This window comes from Antrostomus carolinensis, unplaced genomic scaffold (genome assembly GCF_000700745.2).
Source record: "Antrostomus carolinensis isolate BGI_N321 unplaced genomic scaffold, ASM70074v2 scaffold6298, whole genome shotgun sequence".
NCBI lineage: Eukaryota > Metazoa > Chordata > Aves > Caprimulgiformes > Caprimulgidae > Antrostomus > Antrostomus carolinensis.
In genome coordinates this window covers 265-23,273 of record NW_010330795.1, presented here as the reverse complement: position 1 = coordinate 23,273, position 23,009 = coordinate 265, and the positions used below count along the sequence as shown (strand labels likewise).

Here is a 23,009-nt window from a genome sequence, read left to right as displayed (position 1 = left end):
AGTAAATACACCCCCGGAACAGAATTTTAAGAGAGCTTTAACCACTGTAAGTTGTCAGAAAAAATCTCCTCGTCTCTGACAGATCTAGCCCAGAATTTTTATTGGAATCGATAATGCATTTTGGCGTTGTTGACTCGCTAACTGTGCAGTTTACTGTTGGAGGTGCAGTGATACCAGTTCTGATCTGGACCAAGTAAGTGGACAGATATGGCTCTAGTCTCAAGCAAGTCTTTCCAGAAGACATTTCTTCAGTCTCTTATTGGTTATAAAAAGGCAATTTCCTCTCAACAGTAACTAAACTTTTAGTGGCTGACTCATTACAATCTGGAATACGAACAAATGCAGCAACGTTAAGCATAAAAAGAAACACCCTGAAAATGATGCCTCCTTGTTTGAAGGTGCTATTCTTGGCCATGGACTGTGTTTCTGGAATCGGTTTGTTACATGTGACAGCAAGAAGAAACTTATTTTACAGAGAACAAAGTCACGGAGCTGAACTTAAATAGGAACGCTCACTTACATGGGTTTTGATAAGTACTACTATACACGGTTTGAATGAAAACAAAACTTACACCTTCACATATGAAATACTGGTAATGCAGTAATGATGTTCACCCACTGGGCCTCTTCCTTTTAATAAGATCATCTCCAGGTTACAGTGCCTCCGACATGCTTTTAAATGACCACCACATGTGGGCTTTGGCAAACAGCCAGCCACTGGCAAAGGCAAGGTACGGATACAGCTATGAAAATCCTTTCATCACATTTCATTCCTCAAGAGCCAATGTCTTTTTAAATACTCTCACAATTGCATTATTGAATTTTTTCTCATTCTGCTTCATACAAGTAACTGGCTAAACTTGCTTTACATTTATTGCACCTTTAAGTCCCTGGTAGATGGAAGCTTATATTGCCTGATATGGTTTGTATTGTAGCTTGACCATGTTAAGAAATCGAACAGTCTCCAGAACTGTACATTTCTACAGTAAGAAATCACATTTCGATAATGCTAATTACAGCCGTCGCAGATCAGCTCTCATCTCCGTGATGCAACGACAGAGGAAAACTCCACGGTCCCTGTGCGTGCTAGAACCTGCAGTGTTCTTCTTATTGCCATGAAAAAGTCAATTAAAACAACTCCTCTGGTAATTACTTCCAATTCTGGAGTAATTATCACTCCCCAGACAGAATGTTGTGCTTCAGCATGGGTCTTCAGCCACTCTAAATAGAGTGGGAGAGAGCGAGCGTGTGCGTGTTGCACAGGCACGCTCCCCAGGTATACTTATCGATGACCAAGCGGCTTTTTCTCTTTTCCTCTAAGCACAAACAAGCAGTCTGATCTCAGTCTTCAGGTACGTTTCTAATATCATATGTTGAATGCAAATCTTGTTGCAGCCTCTCTATTTAACCAAATCAAATCTTTAACAATTAAAAAAAATAGCACCAGATGTATGAAAAAGAGGAAATGTCTGATCTAGTAGGAATATATATAAAGTAGAGCAATTCTTACAGTAAAAAGGTACGTCATACAAAAAATCAATGGAAAGTGATACTGAAGGACAAAAATCCATGCTGCGTATAATAAGGGAAGAAGACAGGCAAAAGGGATTCTGCTCAAATAACCACAGTTTAATGGTGGAGCCATACATCCTCCAGGACCTCCCCGGCGGTAGCACCGGGACACAGGATGGTATGGGACTCTGAGCACTAACACACTCACTGACAAACTTGCGCAGCATATCTTTGAGGTATATAGAAAGCATGACATTAATGTTTTGGACACCTCATTCTCTCTTGCATGACGATGTACCGATCTTTAGCTGGGGTTTTCTCCACCCTCCCCTCCCTCTTTTCCCTTGGGAAAAATGAAATCTCAGTTTAAGAGCTTCTTAGCACACCTCCTTGAACTCTCAAATCCATCTTGCATAGGCCAGTAATAAGAACACTGCAGCTCTGACAAATAAGTTACAGCAATATAACAACTTCCCTCTTAAATTTTTTTTAAAGATATCTTCTCTATAATTTACACAAAGGGTTAACAGCTGGAGATTAGGTTACGTACAGTCCAGATGGGTGTCCTTTCAGTCTGTGATTCCAGGTGGAAGGCACTACTTCAACATACCACTGTATGCACCACACGCGGTCTCAGGAGCACAGTGGGGCACTGCGTCTCCAGAGCTGTAGACTGAAGGGCCTGGGGAGAGTCTTTGGAAATAAAAATGGCAGTGGTTATCAGTCCAGTTTCCCTTTGCTGTCTCTTCTTGTGCTATTCAGTTTCCCCTGAAAGCTCCTTCAGTTGAGAGAGTGGCGAGCCATCCTCAGAAGCTCTCGACAAAGCTCCCAGGGAAGAGGCCCGTCCTGCCGTTCCTCTGCAACGTCCCTTTGTACCAGCCGTCCTCCCGCTTCTTGTGCACAAACACAATATCACCTTCCTTCAGTTCGATCTCGGCCTCGCTCTGCGGCGGGTATGGGACCACAACGCGGTACCTTAGGAGACAAAAATGCAAAGACCTGGTCAGCCAGCAATCGAGCCTGTGCCTGGCGGGAGCAGCCAGGCATCACACGTCCAGCGGACTCTACCAGGCAAGACATTCATCTTCGTCTGGACACAAGTCCAGAGAAGGGCCACCAGGACGATCTGAGGGCTGGAGCACCTCTCCTATGAGGACAGGCTGAGAGAGTTGGGGCTGTTCAGCCTGGAAAAGAGAAGGCTCCAGGGAGATCTTATAGTGGCCTTCCAATACCTGAAGGGACCTACAAGAAAGCTGGGGAGGGACTTTTCATAAGGGCAGTTAGTGACAGAACAAGGGGAAATGGGTTTAAGCTGAAAGAGGGGAGGTTTAGATCAGATATTAGGAAGAAGTTCCTCACTGTGAGGGTGGTGAGACACTGGAACAGGTTGCCCAGAGAAGCTGTGGATGCCCCCTCCCTGGAAGTGTTTAAGGCCAGGTTGGATGGGGCTTTGAGCAACCTGATCTAGTGGAAGGTGTCCCTGCTGATGGCAGGGGGGGTTGGAACTAGATGATCTTTAAGGTCCCTTCCAATCCTAACCATTCTATGATTCTATGATTCTATAGTTTTACACTGGCCCAAGCCCTCACCTTCATGGATGCTCCCCTGGTCGTGAAGGGCTGTGTAAGCGGACAGGTTGGCTGACAGGAAGGGAACCACTCCCAAAATCAGAGGACACCTTAGTGGTTCTCCAGGGTGACACCTGCAAGCTGCTGTTAACTACTGGGGTCCTTTCCCTATTTCTGGTGCTGACCTGTAAAGCAAGTCCTAGAACCCAGCGCTGCTTTCAGACTCCTCTCCCTGGAGTGCTAACAATGTGTCAGTGCCAGCAGCTGCCTGAAACTCTGCATCATGTCATCTTGCTCCGGGAAAGAAAAGGGAGGCAGGTTTCCTCCTCCCTTCCTGCACCCAGTGCTTGGGCAGGTTCCTCGGGGGTAGCTTTGGAGGATCGTGCTAGCTCACAGCCTGTACAGGACAAACTTCAGGACATGGGAAGCTTTTTATTTATTTAAAAAACTGGCTGTGTGTCCTCTCACCTCTCCTCTCTGCCTTCCTGTGAGTCAGAAATCTTGAGGAAAAAAATCTCTGGAAACATCAATAAATTACGTTACCAAATGGTTGTATCTCACTAAAACTCAGTATTATGGGGAGATCTCTGGCCAGCTTGACCGAAGACTTGATGGGGATTTACTCTGGAGCCAGGCCATGAAAGCAGGAAGGTATTGTCAAATGATGGGACTACTCATGGTGGTCCCTGTTCCTGGTCGCACGCTGAGCCTGCACCAGGGACTCGGCTGCTTTCTCCTAGTGCTGCATCTGCCTCTGCTGTAATGTGTCACATTCAGCACTGCATCACTGCATCTGCTCCACACAAAAATGGGGTTTGCAGTGTTCCCACCAACTGCTTGTGATATAGACAGAGATTAACTAAAGCAGTTCACATTTTTCTTCTTATTATCTGTCTTGGGGACATACTTTGGGTCCCCCAAACCTGGGAAAGGGAAGCTAAAACAGGGGTATCTAATGACTTTGGAAGCACTCTTCAAACCAAGAGTGGGCCTCTGTCCTGAACCATTCACAGGGCTCCCTGGGAACTTAGTTTTCAAATGTCACTTAATTTTAATGAAGTAATGACAGATCTGATCCTGATACAGCTATTCTGCACTCAGGTTTATCAGCAGGCGTCCTCCTGAGAGTGCAGACAGGGCCCTTTTATATTGGTTCACTTGTGTGCAGAGCAGAGAATATATTTCTGCTGCACTGGTTTTTTTCTTCAGCACATGTCCTTTCACAGTCATCTGGCATTTGGTTAACAATCAATAACTGTCTTGCTAATTGCAAAGTAATGAATATAGTAAGATAGTTAAAAGATGCCAATTGATTACCTAAGCCCATCTCTTGAGGATTAATATTTCCACAACCACGGCATGGCCACTGATGCCTCAGTCATGTTTGTTACAAGGCGAGTATTTATTTTAAATAATATCCTCTCCTCCAAGACTAAGTTCAACGTGCCCTGGAGGCTATGGAGCACTCCCTGGGGCCATTCCCAGTGACATGGTGCCAAAGCAAGGGACTAATTGGCAGTTGCTAATCTTCTTTGCAGACATTGCTCGGGTACCTACTGACTGCGGTTCTGAAACTAGGGATTCCACTTAGACATGACAGTGAAAATACCAGATTTGGGTCTATGTTTGGGCATCTCCACAGCCAAACATCCCATTACTTGGAAAAGCATTCAGCTCCATTCGGAATGGAGATTCTGCTCTAAAACATGACTACAGCCTTTTTATCTTGACACAAAACCATAGTCATGTAGAAAATACAGGTGTTCAAGTGCTATCAAAAATCTCCCGGTCATCTCTGTCCTTAAAATAAATAAATCTCAGTAAATCTAATCAATAAATCTAGTTGTCACTTTCTGCTTCCATGGAAAAACAAGTAACAGAGGTTGAAACTTGTGCTGCTGGCTGGCTGCAGTAAAATGGTCTATCATGCGATCATCTCTGGAACTGCTACACTTAAATTATGAAGCTTTACCAATTACAGCCATTATGCAAATGAATGCACACATTATTTCAAACACTCTGCTGCAGTGTTGATTAATTAAATTATCAGAGTGGAACAATTGTAGCTAAGATGATGCCAAGTTTCAGATCTTGCATCTCTATGCAAAATCACAGAGTACTGGGGCTCTGCACCAGGATCTCAAGAGGCTTTTAGAAAGAAGAGGGTCAGACCTCAACAGCAGCTGGGTGGTGCAGAAGTACTCATGGGACCTTTTGGCAGATCAGGAAACAGAAAATAAGAAAAAGGTGGTGTCTTGGTGTGGGTTGCCCCAAAGACCCAGCTGGGACTGCCAACACCTCATGTCATACCTTAAGCAAAAAGCCATCCTTTTAAAGCCAGACTACATCTAGGAGTGAGGAGCTGCTAGTCCCTACAAGTCTCACATGAGGAGGAAGGTGACCACGCTCAACAGGAATGTGCCCATCATCATAAAAGGGGTTCTATACAGTATCTCCTTAGAGATTTAGAAAAATAAATCTCAGTTGCTGCATTACCTAATGAAGTACTTTTTCCCATTTAAGGAAACCCCAAATGCTACGGTTTAAATTTAATTAACTACGGTACCTCATAGGATAGCACCAAAGTGGTTTTGATAGAATAATGAAATCTTAGATACAAAAAACCATGCAAATCAGTTAAGAATCCTCCATGAGAGATGGAAAAAAGATGCTATGCTTTTTCCCTGGAGAGGCTTTTGAAGCAGGGCTTTTGAGAGGCAGCCAGGTGAGGGCTGCAGCAGACAGCAGCACAACACTGCTGCGGACGTGGGGCTGCCTGCCCATAGATTGCTGCTGGGCCACCCCTCCAGACCTCCAGGTGTCATCTCAGTCCAGTTTATCCTCTGGAACTGAATTGCAAATACATATATTAGCCATATTTTTTTGGCAGAAAAGATCTCTTCTCCCAGACATCCTCCCTTGTTCCCAAAAAGGCAGTCCTGTATACTTCTATTTATATCTCCCCTTTCCATTTCCCTTTTTGTCCCTTCTTTGAGAAGCTACTATAAAATTGTAGGTTTTCTTACACCAAACTGCTTCCTGGCATTTTACATGTATCTCAGAGCCATCCCAATTTTTTATGTGTCACATCACACCTCTAAATTATCAACTTTTAAAAATGCTAATTAGCTGGGCAACAATTGTGATGACAACCACCTCTGCCTATTATTAACAATGTTTGATATTTTCTGTTGTAAATCATACTTTTGGATAGTTGTTATTCTGCGAAATGTTAACCATTTAGGCTCAAACTCTCCACAGCAGTTGACTACATCTGGCTGAGGGTCCCACATTCAGCCCAATGGTCTCATCACCTCCAGGAATAACATTAGGGTTTTTGCAACATCAACAGGACCCAAGTGAGGGCTTCCACAAGCTGCTCTCAGCTCCCCATACTTGGGAGCAAAGACCTCTCCTGTGGCCCTGCTGGTCTGTCAAGGATAGTGTTCCTTTGGAAAATCACCTGCTCTTGATCAGGTTAAAAGCATTCAAACCACCCCAAAATGGCATATGCTTAGTAGAGGCTTGTATGAGCACCGAAGGTAAAATCTCTGCTGATTCATGCTCCAAGATGTCCTATCTCTGTGGGACCTCTGAGGCTGCATTTCTCTTCCTTTCCCAGCAATAGGTTCCTCTCGTTTTTTTCCTCATGGCACAGACTTGATGTTGGACTTCCCCACTACTGGCTGCTGTGGCATCCCTGGGCTGGGCATTTCATCCCTGGAGGGGACTGTCTGGGATGGGCAGTGGCTAGGGGAGGGTCCTTGGTGCCTGGGATAATACATGAGGAGAGGCTGTGAGTAGTGTCAGCCAGAACGGAGAATGGGGTTTTCCTGGACAGAGAAACCTCAGGGAGTTGGAGAGCAGGGTAAGGTGAGGGTGGGGGTGGAGGGAGAGGAAGGCTGATGGAAGAAAAACTGGGGGCCAAGAGAGAAATGAGACCATGATGAAAAGTGGAAGCCTTGACTGAAGGTGTGGGTATGGCTGCTGAGAAGGGCTGCTGTGTTGAGCTGAGTCTAGGAGAGTAAAGAGCCTTGGTGTCAGGGAGCCTGCAGCTGGGACATGGCATCCTGTGGGGCAGGAGACTGCATGGGGTAGAGGCTGCCAGCAGGGCTGAGGGTGGGACAGGGACCTGACAGCAACTACCTCACTCAGTGCTGTGAATGCATCCATCATCACTGTCCCGCTGCTGTCAGCAAAGACCTGGGAATCCCACTGTCCCCTGTCTTCATAGCACTTGTCCTTGGAGTCAAAAGAAACACCTCTCCCACTCAGCTCTCCCTTTGCTACCACTGCTGACATCTGGAAAGTGTAGCTAAGACTCCTAACCTCAAATAGATGTTACATGATGGAAGTTCTGGTTTTGTTTCCTATAAAAAAGCAAACTGATTAAAAATGTCAGGTATGTAGATGCATAAAGACATCCACTACCTTAACAGAACAAGAATGTTTCACACCCATGCATCTGAGATGAAGAAACAGGCAACTAAAATTGCCCATGACTTCACTTTTGCTTGCATGCAATATAATCTTTCATTACATGATTGCATACTATTTTTCCCATAGGATGCCTGCCTCCTTTAGTGCACAAGATGTCCTGCTCTGGATGTGAGTCAGGGCTCTGACATGGAAGAGATGTGTGGCTGCCAACACCACCCCACCTTTCACAGAGTTTGGAGGATGTCTAGTAGGGGACCACCACGAAACTCAGAGTAGCACAGGCGTGGGGAACATGGCTTCTCTGACTCCTCTAGCTGCAAAGCCTCGTGCCACACTTTCCACCGAGTGAGACTCATTGCATACACCCTAGCTGTGTAGGAGTCAGTTATCTGGACTAAATTGCTCATGCAGGCTCTCTCTGTCACTGTGCACAGACAGGCATTGAACAGTATTGATCAGAACTGATCAGTAATTAAAGACTGGGCTCAGACCTTGGACATTGAGATTTAAAAAAACACCCCAAAACACTGAGTATCTGCTCACTGAGTAAACACATGCATCCAGGACACTGCTGGAGCTACAGAAACTTAAGAAAACAGATGTACAATGAGGTAAATGAGATCTGCAGGGCTAACCTCCAATCCAGTCCCCTTTAGAGTGCCTGAATGCAGAAGCTTAATGCAAGTTTCTGTTTGTTAACATATCATGCACTAAGGACAGGTTTCAGGAGTCCAGTCCTGCGACTCCAACAGGTCCCTTGTGTGTTACACAGTTTTGTGTGAGGATAGATAATGGGTGACAATGAAACATCTAGTCCAGTTAACCACTGCTCTTGCTTATTGGTGGAACAATATTTCTCCAAGCTTTTACTGGTAGACTGCAGAGACCTGCAAAGTGCCTCTGCACACTACAAGCCAGAACCTGCTTCACCATATTACAGTGTCTGAATCAGCAGCCTTAGAAGAACAAATCTCAGTTGGATCTTTTACCTTTCTGATGGAAATATTGCAGGATTCAACTTTGAGATGGTTAATTCCAGTTTCTCAGTCCTAAGGCAGGTATCCCTAGTCAGAGAAGCACTTAACCATGTGCATACATGTCACTGATCAGTCAGAATTTACTCCTAGGGTCATTTCTCTATTATCACTTTCCAGGAAAGAAAAAAACTCCTTCCTTTGCTTTCCCTGTTGGCAAAGAAGATATACGTGTGCAGCAAAATTGAAGTCAATGGGTGTTAAGCACATGCTTGAACGCTTGCTTGAATTGGGAGCTCAATTTCTAATGTGTCAGTGATTTGTAGAAAGGATAAACGGAAACATGGAGGGGTCTATTTTAAAGGTCAAATTCAGAACTGGCTTGAAGGCTCTGTGAAAACCATAGAAACAGGGCATAGATACGCCAGTCGTGACAGCAAGTCTGGATACAACTGCTTCATCAGAATATAACATGGCAGAATTAGTGCCAGTTACTATAAAAGAGTCAACAACGCGTGACATGTCTTACTCAGGTTTTCATCTGGGAACAGTGCCAGGCAGTGAGGGGAACATGACTCATGCACATACACATGCACGCTCAACTCTCCTGTCTGCCTTAACGTACAGTCATATTTTCTTGAAGGGGGTGGCAAGGGGAGTGTTTGCTTTGGTGCTGTTAGGCAGACAGCACACCCCTCTTCCACCTGAACCAACAGCATCAGTAGAATGTGGGAAAGTCTCTGGCCCAGGCCCTGCCTGACCACAGCGCATCGCTGTACTGGTCCAGTTTCTTGTGCCAGTAGAAACTGGAGGGAGGAGAAGGTGGAAAAGAGTGTGTGGGGCACATACAGCCTAATGAGGTAGTCACTTGACAGCCAATCACTGCAACACTAAGTGACAAGGACACCACCTGGGAAATTTCTCCGCTCTGCTGCTCGAACTGCTGGATGCATTATGGCAGAGAGCAGCTGAAGAAAGGTGGGTTTATAAACTGATAGTGAGAAACTACACCCAGAAGACAGACATGGGCACCAACTATCCCAGCAAACCAGCTAAAAATCAAGGCTAAATGACAGGAGAGCTAGGAGCAACTTCCTTTCTAATCCAGCCATCCATAACTATGTTTTGGAATACCAAGTAGGATAAGAGAAAATAATTGTTTTCCTCACTCTCCTGGTGCACAAAAATGAATGAGAGCATAAACATCAACAGCATCTCCGAGAGGGCAAAGCTCACTTCACCTTCCTGTCTGGCCGGCTGCAACTCCCATGAAGGGTTGTGCTCTCAGGCAGCGGAATAAGCAATTCTTCCCTTAAATCATGACCATCGAGCTGCAAGCAATCAGAGCTTTTTAATGAACCTTCAATATGGCTAGTAGCATGACCACTCAGGTTTGATCAGTAGCCTGGATATGGCCAGTGCTGGAGCTGCAAGCCAACCTCTATGAGAGAAGTAGTGGTGCTCTGCTGCCTGCAGGAGCTTCATTTCGAATGCCGTAAATATTAAGGAATGTGCTACTTCTTCCAACCTTTCAGTGCTCTGTCTCTATGTGCACAGATGGGCGTTGGGAGACAGAAAGCCAAGTACAACTAAGTGCACTGAAATGCTTTGCAGCTTTTAAAAATTTCATCCAGCATCTGAATCTGTTTATCTAACCTTTTTTTTCCCCTCTCCTCCCTTTTCTTTCTCAGAGAATTGCTCCTACTGTGCGGATGAAATGCACCAAAATGCAAACAAGCAAAACACGGAGCTGAGTGACGTTGAATGCGAATTCCTCCACTGCCAGATGTGAAAAGAACAAGTGGTCTGAAAACCATAATTTGTTTTAAAAAAAATATAATTTGGTACTTCTGAGCAATTTGATGATTTAATGAGCACAGATGGATGTGGGATGAATTTCTAGGAGACAAGTGTTTAATGTATCTGCTCAGATTATTCCAGGACTAAGCGTTATCCTTCCTAGTGCATGAAGGTAATTAATATTTCCCATTATGGGGATGAAAAAACCCATATGATCAGTTAAGGAATGCAGATACACCACTGATATGGAAGTTAATTCATAAATCAATTAGAGAATCTTGCCTGCTGTGTATAATTAGGGTTGCTTCAATTATAGCTTATTTTCGGATTTAAGACTCAGGAATTAAAATGCTTAAAATCAGAATAAGTTCCTTACCACCATATACTGCAATTAGAAGTATTTACTCAGTTTTAGCAGTCTAAATCTATTTACTCCTGATTCCAGGAGCAGACACAGCTAACCCATGTCCCTCTGGTTCTATTCTGCCACTTAAAATTGTCATCAGTTAAATGTTTCACTATCTGGACCATCCTGAGGTGAACTGAGAAATTTGTAGGATGTGGGACTAGCCCTGGCATATTAAACATATTATTCAATGTGTCTGGACTTCTCTACAGCAAAGCTTTGAGAGCAGCACCTCAACAGCCAGCTCTGGAGACATCAGGGAACGTTCTTCCTGGTCTCTTTTCACAGCTACATTTAACTAAAGGTGCAGCATTCCACTGATTTAGTTACACTGGTGCTACATCTGGTTTATATTGACTTAGCTTTTCTTGTAGCATTAATCTAAACTGATGGAGACCAAATTAAGTGTGCCTAAATAGGGATTGTTTTTTCACTCCTTTTACTAAATTGCTTTTTCATGGATTTTAAAGACAAGAGACTACTGTGATAGTCTCCTCTCACTACCTGCATTACAATGCTGAAGGACTTGCCTGTATTTATTTCTGCTCCAAGTCTAATAGCTGCGCTTGAACAACAGCATCTCTTCTAGACAAAATGCCCAGTCTAGCGTAAAAATATTCCCATGTCTGTCCTGTCTGCAGTCTCTAACAGACTGTTACCAAGCCATTCCTAAGCCTGCTTTTCACCAGGTGTACCAGAGCTCCCTGTATCACTCTCTGCAAGTTTATTGTTTTAAATCTTCCATCATCCTTATGACGCTTCTCTGAGGCCACTCCACTTTGCCTCAGATTCAGCTCTTCTGAAATATGCTGTTACTCTGTGTTCTCCTTACCAATGTGTTGTATTAGCTCTGTGCCAATGGGTCTGCCTGCTTCATCGTCTACCTCCCACTTCAGTCCTCTGTTGTGCAACAGCAAAGACCTTGTTGAACAGTGCAGGTCCAAGATTCAACTCTTGTTGGGCTACACTACACAAGGAGATCCTAAACAAGGAGAATTTGAAACAAGCCTTTGGTATTGCAGAACAGGACAGAAAGGGTCTTGATGGGCAAACACACCATCCCTGTTGCCCTCAGGCAGGAAGTGTCACATGACAACTCCATAAGTTTATTAAAATATAGGGATCCCACTTTAAAAGTGGCCTTTGCCAAGAGCATTTACACCCTTTGGGCTGAGAAAGCACTGCTGTCCTCCATACTTAGACCAGAGCTGTACAGTGCCATGGACAGGTGCTGCTCACCACTTTTTGTAATCAATGAAATTAAACCTGCACTGTGTGTTGAATGATTTTCAATGGACAGATGCATGTAAGCACCATCTTCCTAACAGACAGCTGAGCCACCTACAGTCAATCCACAGAGCAGCAAAACTGCAACAACCCTTGACTAAATTAAACTTGCAGGTCTCCTCCAAATGCACCCTGAGGATACAGGCAACCTCAGGAGATACACAGCTTACCTTTCCCGGGGCAAAGGCTTGGGCTCTGGACGAATAGCTGCCATAGAAGAGAGGGGCTGTCTGGCAGGAGAAGGGATGGAAAAATTCAAATCCAAGGAGCCTGTTTTCCTGTGCAGAGGCTCCAGCCCCATGGCTCCCTGCATTTCACTCTCAATAGGGCATGAGCCAGCCCTGCCATGGCTGGAGAGGGAGGAGAGCTCTGGTCCCACCGCCCCTTGCAGGACTCCTTCGATGGCTGCCTGTGGGTCATGTGTGGGGGACACGGATGGTGGGGAGCGTGGCTTCTTTTTTGTTGATGCTCCTGCTAGAAGTTTCAGCAGCCCGCTCTTCTTCTCCTTCTGCAAAGGAACCAAACAAAATATGGGCAGTGAGCAGACATACCAACTCCCTTCATTTTTCTTTTGGAAAATCCCAACATGTGTGGGAGGAAACCTCGCAAAGCTACCATGACTAGAGGTGGATCCAGGTAGAATTTGAGCTTTCAGTAATAAAGATCCTATGAAAATCCCTCCCCATCCAACAGGGCTTCAACTTGTTCAGCAGAGTAAGGACCTAACATACTGCAAAGTTTATCTCCATTTTCAAATCCACCCAGGCAGTGATCTTTCACAAGGAAAGAAACAGTACAGTTACAGTGGGACAGCAAAGGTACAAACTCCCCATGCAGAGAAGGCGGCAGTTGGAGTGCTGCCTTCTCTCTTCCAGGACAGTCCTGTCCCTCAACAGAGAAGCTCCCCAAAAGTAACAAATCGGGCACTATGGCTAAAAACCTCTGCTGGGAAGCACAAGGGTCTGAGGAAAGATTTCAGATCCAATCCAGCCCATGGCCAGAGAAGTTCTCATCATTACTGCCTGATGGAGATACACTCTAGTGACAACAAAGGCACAAGACAGTGGTTTAATAGCTCTTTCCAGTGTGTGCTCCCCTTCACATCCTGCATCACACAGCTGTACCTATTCACACCTCCCTCCTAAAAGTAGGTCACTTCTCCTTGTGCGTTAAGGTAAAGGTATCACCTTGATTTTTGAAGGTAGCCTACAAAATTCACAACTGGCAATTGCAGTGGTGGTGCATGGAAGGTTTCAACGTTCTAGAAGGGTTTCTGGTACAGAGGAATTAAAACAAGGTAACAGTATCTTTTAAATTAACATGGAAAAAGAAAAAAAAAAAAGTTCAGCCTGCATTACTGAAGAAACACATCTGACCTTGTGAGTTTTATAGCAGTATGAGAAATCCTGATGCACATTTAATTCAAGCACACACAAATACACAGTATTATGTCCTTCTGCTAGAAAGTTTTTTGGGTAGAGGGACTGTGTGAAGAAACTGGCCATCCTCCAGTACATGCTGCACAGCACTAGGCTAGAGTTACAAGCAGCAATACTGTGCAGTAAATTTTCCATTTTTTTAATTATACAAGAAGTTTTGCAAAAGGTCTGTTAGATTTCTTCCTCTTCTGTCAGAAGTGCAAGTCATTACTCAAGACTATCTTCAGAGACTCAGGGCTGTGAAGTTTAGCCATGTTTGATAATTTGTTCTATAATAGGATCCCAGGGGATAAAAACAAACCTAGAAACTGCAATACTTATAGAACAGAAACTATCTCTGTCTTCAAACAGCAATACTCTTTGGAAATACAAGCCAGTAACGTATTTATTCTCTTTAGATAAAATGTCCCATGCAAGGTTTAAAATTATGCTCTTTTATGTGCTGACTGCTGAAGTAATTCCTCAAAGCAGCTTTAAAGAATAGAAGGGCTACAATAAAATAAATATAAGCTTTTAGAAGATGCTTGGATTTACTACAGTAAATGTACTTGAAGTATCTGACATCTCTGCTCCCAAAGTTCTTGTGTGCACTCTTTAGCTGTCACAGACTGGTAAGAAAACAGAAATACCTTGGATGCTAAGACATGGAAGAGTTAAAATTGAGCACAGTTGTTATTACAGAGACAACATCCACTGATCTTTGAAGAGTCTGAACTCTGCTTCCAGATCCCAATCTCCCGCATACCACCAGTTCCAACTATAGGCTGTGTTTAAAAGGGCATTTGTCACTTACAGGATGAAAGGATCCATCCTGCCAAGTTGTTCATCCAGGCAGAATCTGTGGAAGCTAAGGGAGGCTGGCCATATGGCACCATCAGGTCAAAAATACTAAATAAATTCCCCTGGAAACAATAGAAAAGTAGATCAAATGCCCCTGATAAACATCTTCTTTCCCCAATGGGAAGGGACTGTTGTGGGAACTGTGGTAGGTGTACATGTTGGAATTTACCTGGAACACCAAAAAAATACTTCAGTGTTTTTCTCACTGTCTAATTAAGAAATATCACTGCTGTCATCATTATATCAAATTTTAAAGCTCTTCATGAAATTGCAAAACTCTCCTTTCCCTATGGCACACTGAAACAATAGCTCTAATGATCCCAGCATACTGTGTCAATATGCATTTGAAGGTGTCTAAAGGTCAGTGACAGAATACAATAGTCATTGTGGGGCTCTGGAGAAACGGCTATTGTGCAGCAGTGGGCACTTTGAGCCTCTTTAATTGGCAGCTTTGCACATGCAAAATAACTATGTGAACTAAAGCTCTGTATAATGAACAATTAATATTCCGATGTGGTAGCAGCTTTTCTGATTTTTTACTCTAATTTAAATACGTTGGCAAATTTTCATTAGAAAATTTTCATTAAAAAAAGCAACAATCTTTGGAAAGAAGGAGATGCACATATTCACACCCATCTGCACATTAAAAAGCAGATGAGTCTGACAGTCATTCAATTTTGTTTACAAGAACAGCTTTCACTCGACGTGGTTAGCCCTAGCATAAATTTCTACGCTCAAGCTACAATCCCTCAGATAAGAGAGAGCTATAATGAACTTGCTGATGTGCCCTTTGTTCTACTTTAACAAAAGGGAAAATAAAGAATTGATTTTTAGCCCTTCTTATCCACTGAGCATTTTAGTAAACTTTTGAGACTAAGATCTGTGTTCTCTGAAGAAAGAAGATGACTTTTACTTCAATTGCTAAGACTAGTCCTGCTAGTCAAAACCTGAGGAGGCCTTCCTTCCCATCGTGGCCTTGGGCAAGATAATTAGAGGTGAACTGGTATTAACCACTTTGGGTGCCTGGAAATTAGACATTACATCCAGCTCTTTCTCCCTTTGAGTCTGGCAAATGCTCTCAGCCTTCTGGTTTCACATTGCCAGATCCTCTGCCGTCGCTGCTCAGAGCACTTCAAGCAAAACAAGGACTGTCAGGAGCTGATAATTTACTGTGATGTCTCTCATGAGAAACAGATTGGGTTTGAACCTCCTGTGATCAGCAGTTCAACCCAAACCCCTTCATGCCTCCTCCCCCCATCTGTAAAATGGGACTAAGTTAAAACTCCTCCTTCTGCCGTGGGAATTCGTTAATGACTCCAGTGTTACAATTTCCTTGCGAACAACCAGTCCTTTCCATGGCTTTAATATAAAAAAAAAAGAAAATATTTGGAATGAGATGTTAGTATGCAGTCCCAGAAGTGATTTATTGCAAATGTCCAAGTATTATGAATTCATTTAATATTTAGTGTAATAGCAGCCATCCTTCACAAGAAATTAATTTAATATTTATGTGACTGTCCAAGACAGTTCTTTCTTCAGCAGTTTCACTGTAAATCAATGAAGCATTAAGGGGTATAAATGCTGTAGAGAAATCTACACTGATTGGTTACAGACTCTGTGGGTTTTGAAAAGAGATAAGAAGTTTACAGAGGACATATCTGATGACTTTCAGGAATTAAGTTTTTGAATGAAAAAAAAAAGATGGTTTACTTTTTCCATTCACAGATGGCTGTGTTATTGTTTTCTAGGAAATCCGTAATCTACTGAAACAGCTGTGTAATTATTGAGTTTTCTTTGTCTAGTAGCTACATTTCCAATTGACTGCAAACTGTGTTTGACGTCCCTACCTCCAGAACCTGCCAAGGTCAAACCTTTGCATCTGTGTTGATGGATGGATTCGCAGTATGGACAGCACTTCTCCCATCTCCTGGTTACTGCCCATATGTTTAACTGAATTTAAATCCTCACCTTTGTGTTGCTCAGGTTTTATGCTAGGAGCTTCAGAGTCAAAACTTCTAAACCATTAATTTCACAAGAATCAATACCTTGTTCAAAAAGAAGCAAAAGAATGAAATGAGCTCTTCCAAATAAATCCCAGGCTGTTTTGAAAAAAAGGACTGTGAACATAGACAGTATAGGCAGGTCAGGATTTCTTACTTCTCTAATGAAGCCTGTGCTTGAGACTCTGTTTGTATGGTGTAGCATGAAGGAATCTCAGTGGAAATCAGTCTCTGGCAGCACAAGGACAGGACGGGCAGCATTTCTGTGACCCTGAAGCATACACCTGGGGAAGACAGCGCTTGGACGGGTGCAAGTTTCCCTCCATGTGTCACTATGGGAATGTTTGGAAAAGTGAATACAGTCTAAGCTTAAGAACTCATGAAGGACTAGATAAAAATTAAAGTCTCAGATATGTAAATGTTGAAATATTTTGCTTCACAGTAATTGGGGATGATTTTTCCCCTCATTAATAACCCCACTTGAAGATAATAACTAGCTCTTCGTTCAGTTTCAGAGAGGAGATGAGCACAGAACGCAGCTACTTCGTTGATGACTGAGTGATAACAGAGTCCCCTGTCTGCGAAGTAATAATCATGCCATAATCCAAATACCAATTATATGTACTGGCTCTATTAACACAGATCTTCCTTTTACTTTTTTTTTAAACCACCCTAATAAACAGAAAATTCTGTTTTAGTTTTCTTCATCTGTAGCTCCTAATACTTAATTTCCTACCTATCCAGGCTCATTAAATAAATGAGGAAACACTGCAACTGATAGAAAAACTGTCCCCAGCTATTGAAATTAGGTAATTTCTCATGCAACACCAGTTACATCAACAGATAAGAGAAGCAGAGGGACAAAAAAGGTTTCATTTAAAAATGAAGAAAAGAGAAACAAAACTATTTAAATCTGAGCCTTACAGAACGAATTAGGAACTCATCTATCCTTCAGTACCCCCAAACCACCACTTTTATTGCTTGTTTAACTTGGTCAGTACTTGTTTCAGTAAATTTAAGTTAGTGTCTGGAGAACAGTGCATTTTTATTCTGATTCCAACTTGACTACTGGTGATTGATGCTTGCATTGAAAGAGTAGGTGGTATTTTGGATTACGTCTTTTAGGAAAAAAGCTATTGAGGTTTTTAAAATCTGTAAAGTTATTTGACTTGAGATTTTGATGATTATTTAAAAAGCACAAAAAACCACACCAGCATCATCTCAAAGGAAAGCTTCAGGTCTGTGATGTCTTTGGATATGTATTTGTCATTTACAGTTTGCCACTCTTTCTCATGAGGCATAGATGACATACTGAACAAGACAACAGTAATTACTCATTACGCATATATTGTATGGAAATGTAGGCTAAAAATTTAGTGTTTAATGGAGACAACTGCTTCTGGCCAGAAATCTCTTTTTATAACCTCAGTGTGCAAGTTACATGCCAAGGAACAAAAAGGATTTTAGGATCATTATATCATTATCTTTTAAATCCCATGCATAAATACATGCACAAATATATTAGAATTATGGTTACTAATTTGAAGATAACTAGCATTAAAGCCAGGAGAAAATAAGTAAAATTTCTTGCAGCTAGACCTGACTGAGAATTTCAAATATTTTGAAAGCAAAACTGAGAAGAAGAAATCAGTGATCAGGTTCCAATACAGCAAAGCACATAGGCACTTTATCATGTGGTTTTGTTGAACTAGGATGAATGCAAGGCTCTAGAGATTACTGAAAGAGACAAAGGGGGAATCTAAAAATAATCTGAATATTTAATTTAGATGGAATATTAGATCTTTCAAACACTGGAACAAAGTTAAAATCTAGCTCAAAGGGAAAAAAAAAAAAAAACCTGAAGAGAAAGCAGAGAGCATCAGCTATTGGTGAACTTCCTGGAGGCTGCTGACTTCAAAACAGGCAGAAGGTAAAAAGGAAACTAACACAACTAATGGTGAATGAGGGACAGATGATCTGCTACACTGATATTGTCTTTTTATTGTGTTTGATGGAGGGAGAATCTGATGGATTGATAGTTTTGTATTTCATTGTTTTTCCTGGTCTGGTATGTAGGGAATAGGTCATGCTTGTGAAAAGCATGGAAAGTTGTTAAGATACACAACTTACTCCATGCCCCAATAACAGTTTTCAGTGATATTTTTTAGTGGGAACAGCTGAAACAGAACACTAGGGAACTGAAAACTACTGCTGTGATGAAGTAACTCAAAATTGTGTACTGATAAAGTGAAATGCAAGGACAACACCAAAAAAGGTGATGAAACCATGACCCTCATGAAGCCCATGGCAACATTTCCACTTATTTTCAAGCAGCCACTACGTCTAGAACAAAGCTCAGATGGATATGTTTTAGTCCTGATTTTAGTCCACCTGTTCCTTTGAAGTGTGAGCAACCTCTTTGGAGACACAAAAGAAGGGAGCAGGTATGATATCCTTGTACACATTTGACAGTCAGCTCCCTTCTTCACTCAGCAATCCACTGGATGTTGGATTATCCTACAACAAGTAAGGGAACTTCAGCACAGAGCATTGAGATCTCCCCTTCTCTCCTCCACTCTCCTGTCCCCTGCAGAGCCTATATAGAGATGCATAAAGCATACATACTTCCTCTGGAAACTGTGGGCTCCTATCTCATTTTGGGAGACAACTCAATCAAGGAGTTTCATGCAAGTGATTCAAGTGTGGGATGCCCAAGCATGAACAAGAGTTCCTGCTCAGTCGTATAAGAAATTGTCATCTTTTATTTCTGAAAGGAAACTTTGGCACCCTGCAAAGCAGAGCAAATGCCATGAATCCCAAGTGGAAGCAGGTAACTTCCTCAGAGTGAAAAAAAATTTCCCAGACACCCTTATCTTACCAGTATCTCCTGCTGGCTTAGACATCTGTTCTGCTTGTCAGATTTTGTGATTCTCTTTTTCTAGGAACTTAATTCTACCCCACATTAAATGGCAATTATGAATTTCAGTACAAAACAAGAGCCTTAAAGGTAATAAACCTCCACAGACTAGCAAATGTTAATGCCCATTGTGAAACAGTCCAAAAAGTAAATGCAATGTGTGCTCTGAGAATATCAATCTCAAGTATCCCCATGCTACATTTGACTTTAAACTGCATATTTTCAAACAGAAAGGGAGTCACTCCTAAAACCTGATGCTCAGCAGTGTCAAAAGGTCAGAAGAGAAGATTGGGAATTTTTAGGAAAGGTCTAGAGAAAGAGATAAAAGCTACATGTAGAAAACAGTGCTACGGAAAGCCTTGCCATGCCTGCCTTCTTGAATGCTGTGTCCTGTGCTGGTCACCACAGCTGGAATAGGATATTAAGAATTATGAACAGCACAGAGAAGGGCAGAGAGGACATGAGAGGTGTGGAACAACTGTACATTGGAGATGCCCGCTTGGAAAGCAGACAACTGACAGGATATACGATAGTGGCCTTGTCTGCACAGAGAAAGTAATTTGGGATATTGTGGTTATTTCCACAGGAATTAGAAGAAATCTAATGAGATTATCAAGTAAATGGTTGAAACTCAAAAATAGGAAGCACTTTTTCACAAAACACGTAATTAAATGGAGACTTACTGCACACAGTAGAAGCCAAAAGTATGAACAGATTCAAAGGGGATTAGACAAATTAATGGAGAACAGATCTAGCAAGGGCTACTAAAATAATGGTATGGATCCAACCTCTGCCTCATGAAGTCCCAACAGGTAAATGAAACAGCACTTACAGCATACACAGGGTGACTCTACCTCGCTACAAAGAGATCATAAAAACAGTGAGAATGATTGCTATGGTAAAAAAATTAGCGATTTGGTCAAGAGCACAGGAAACAGGACAAAGCCAGGAATGAGCCCTCCCCTGTGACCTCCCAGCTTTGGGAAATCAGCTGTTCAGAGATTTCCTCAGCTGCAGGGGTCTGAGAGAGGGCAAAAGGCAGCCGGCAGGATGCAGTGTCAGCCAAGGAAGAGACACAAAACGTTGGGAATTGCAACCCCAGAGCACTTTCACAGCCCTGCAACTCCTATTTGGATTCCTCGGCTCCATCTCTGCTGGGCAAAACATCATAGATCAAGGGCTGAAGCACTCAACCTGCACCAAGGAGCTACAAAACTACTGGTGATGGGGATCATAAGGCCCTATTGCTTCCCAGAGCCCAGCTTGCTTCCTAACCTGGCATCACACTGCCTTTGTACATACCAAGGGCTTCCTTGGAGCTACCATGGGGGTCTCCTACACTGTCTCAAAGACCTACCCTAAACTGAAGCCCAGAAAATGTTTTAATATAAATCAAGTATGACTAGATGATTTAGGCAACTGTGGTAGACTAACTGCACTTTACAGAGAATTTAAGCAAAACAGCTGGACAAAGTATGAGCATCTTTCTAAAGCTTTAGGTTCATTTATTCAAACTAGAGGAGAATCTACCACAGCTTCACTGACAGCATAGGATTCCAAAATAAGAAAAAGATGTACAAATATGTTAACTGTTAGGTGAACTGATAGAATTAGTATTTCTAAATAAGATGATTTAGACTGACTGGTTAGCTTGCTGCTCCTTGTCTCTTATAAGGAAGTGAAAAAGATTTACTGGTCCTGGGGAGCACCGGGAGCAACGTTTACATTTTGCAGAAAGCCAGAGCAAGCTCACTCATTGAACACCTGAATGAAAGAGAATTAATGACAGAAGTCAGGATGTGCTTTGGCATACTCTAATCTTATACATAGTTAGCTCTGGCTCTCCCCATTCACAAGGGATGGATTTCATTTCAGAAGCAAACAGTTAAAATCGCTTGGTCTTACTTTGTAATCTTATTAAATGACAGGCACGTGAGACTTGTATTTTTACAGAAAGCAGAAACATGTGAGTAAAAGGTCTGGATTAGTGGAGGTCATCTTGTCCCTTGTAGCTGATGTATCTGTTCCCACTTGGTTGATATTGTTCCAGCAGCTGTGCCACCTCAGGCTGTAATTTCAGCACTTCCAACAAACTAAATAGTATTGGGCTGGCCTGCACTCAGAGGGAAGATTGCTTGTGGAAAATTCAGGCATCAGAGGAGGTATATTCTCTCAAAATCAATTCCCTGTGGAAGAGGAAAAGAGCTGTCTGTGGACAATGAAAAAATGCCATGATCTGCGTGTACTAGACAGTGGAACACATTACAGTGAAATAATGCCTACAAACAATTAATCAGTTCATAAACAGTGCATTTAGCGAGAGACTGAGAATTCAGCTGAGACTGACAGAACATATAATACCCACGTAGACTGCAGCCTAGAGGTGTCGAAAGCAGAAGCTCCTCTTGCTCAGGCAATATATTTCTGAAAATCAGCTGGGCTTTGCACTGCCGCTGGGGCAGCTTGGACTGGGTGAGGGGCAGAATGAGAGAGACCCTGATGGTTCTCAGATGGTCTGATATTGTAGAAGCAGGTCCCTGACACCATCAAAGCCACGAGTGTGAAAATTTTGCTCTCTCTGAAGGTTGCCCTCCAGTTTTGGCAGCTCCCACAGCATCAAATCTGAGCATCCAACAAATTATTCCTAATGTATTTCATGCATTGAAAAAATCAGGTCTTGCCCCTGCTCCCTCCTGCCCTTGTGAGAGCATGTCTCAAAGAAGGCAAGTGATACTTCATTAGCATCAAGAAGAGAAACGCCAACGTGCTCAAGCTGACAGCTTGTTTTCTGGGAGTAAGGGGAAGCTCAGCCTCTCAGCACCCGTGGGAGTGCAGGGAGTCCCAGGTGCCCTGTATCCATGGGCACTGCAGGCCTCGCTGTATCCGGCAGCACCGCACAGGGACAGAGCTGCTGTCCGGCTCACTGAGGTGTGATTAATTATTATGGTGTACAAGCTTTGCAGGCAAAGCAGCTGAAGTTTCTGCAGCCTCCCCTGTCAGCTGTGCTACAGGCAATTTCAGTCCTACTACATTTCCAAGCAATGCCCTGTGAATTACTCCTGGGACACACTGAGGTGGCTGAAGTCCTTTTCTCTCCTAGGGACCAATTGAACACATACACTCCTGTAAAAATGAAGTAAGAAACCCAGAATAGTTTGAAAGGATTGCAAAGTGGCTGTCAGTGTCAGAGGAATGTCCAGGCATGTAAATGACAATTTATTTGATAAAGTGACCAAGGCACTGTGGCTTTCCCAATGTCACAGCACTTGGACTGTAATTACTAGTAAGCTTTGCAATAGCAAAAGGCTTGCTAGAAGTTACTCAAGCCCTGGCAACATTTGCAATGAGAACATTCTCTCTTCAGCAATAATTTGTTGGTTTGTTGGGGTTTTTTTCCTAATTTTGTCTTTTTGTTACTGGAAAAATAAAAACAGAGCTATCAAAGACCATTTGCTAAAAAAGCCTCTCCCAATACCTTTATACTAAGGCCAGGTCTTTAGGAGTATAAAATTCCCCCTTCTTAAATCAAAGAGCTGAGCAAGAAAGACCATCAAGGAAAAACAGAGCTAACCAAAGGGAACAACTAGGGTATAAGTATGGAAGGGGAGTCAATAGCACTGTGGCTTTTTTTTTCCTTTTGCACTAAGAGTGGTTTTGCATCGCAATCCTATCCCTTCATTCTAGCTTGCCTTCCTTTGACTGTTTGATTTACTTATTTTTCCTGGCACATGACCTGCAGGTATGAGCATATAATTAAATGCAATTGAGTTGCACTGATTTAACTAATTACCACCTGTCACGTGTGCCACCTAAGCCAATGTTCTCC

General features: G+C 42.7%; 1 protein-coding gene across 1 annotated transcript; it reads right to left on the bottom strand.

The window, feature by feature from the left end:
* Positions 1-1,997: 1,997 nt before the first annotated feature.
* LOC104528867 (E3 ubiquitin-protein ligase SH3RF3-like) lies at positions 1,998-12,495 on the bottom strand (the record flags this gene model as incomplete). The annotated part of the gene is made up of 2 exons (XM_010173012.1): positions 1,998-2,487; positions 12,158-12,495. Coding segments are annotated over 2 exons (507 nt in total), but the record flags the coding sequence as incomplete, so codon positions are not given.
* Between the last annotated feature and the right edge of the window lie 10,514 nt (positions 12,496-23,009).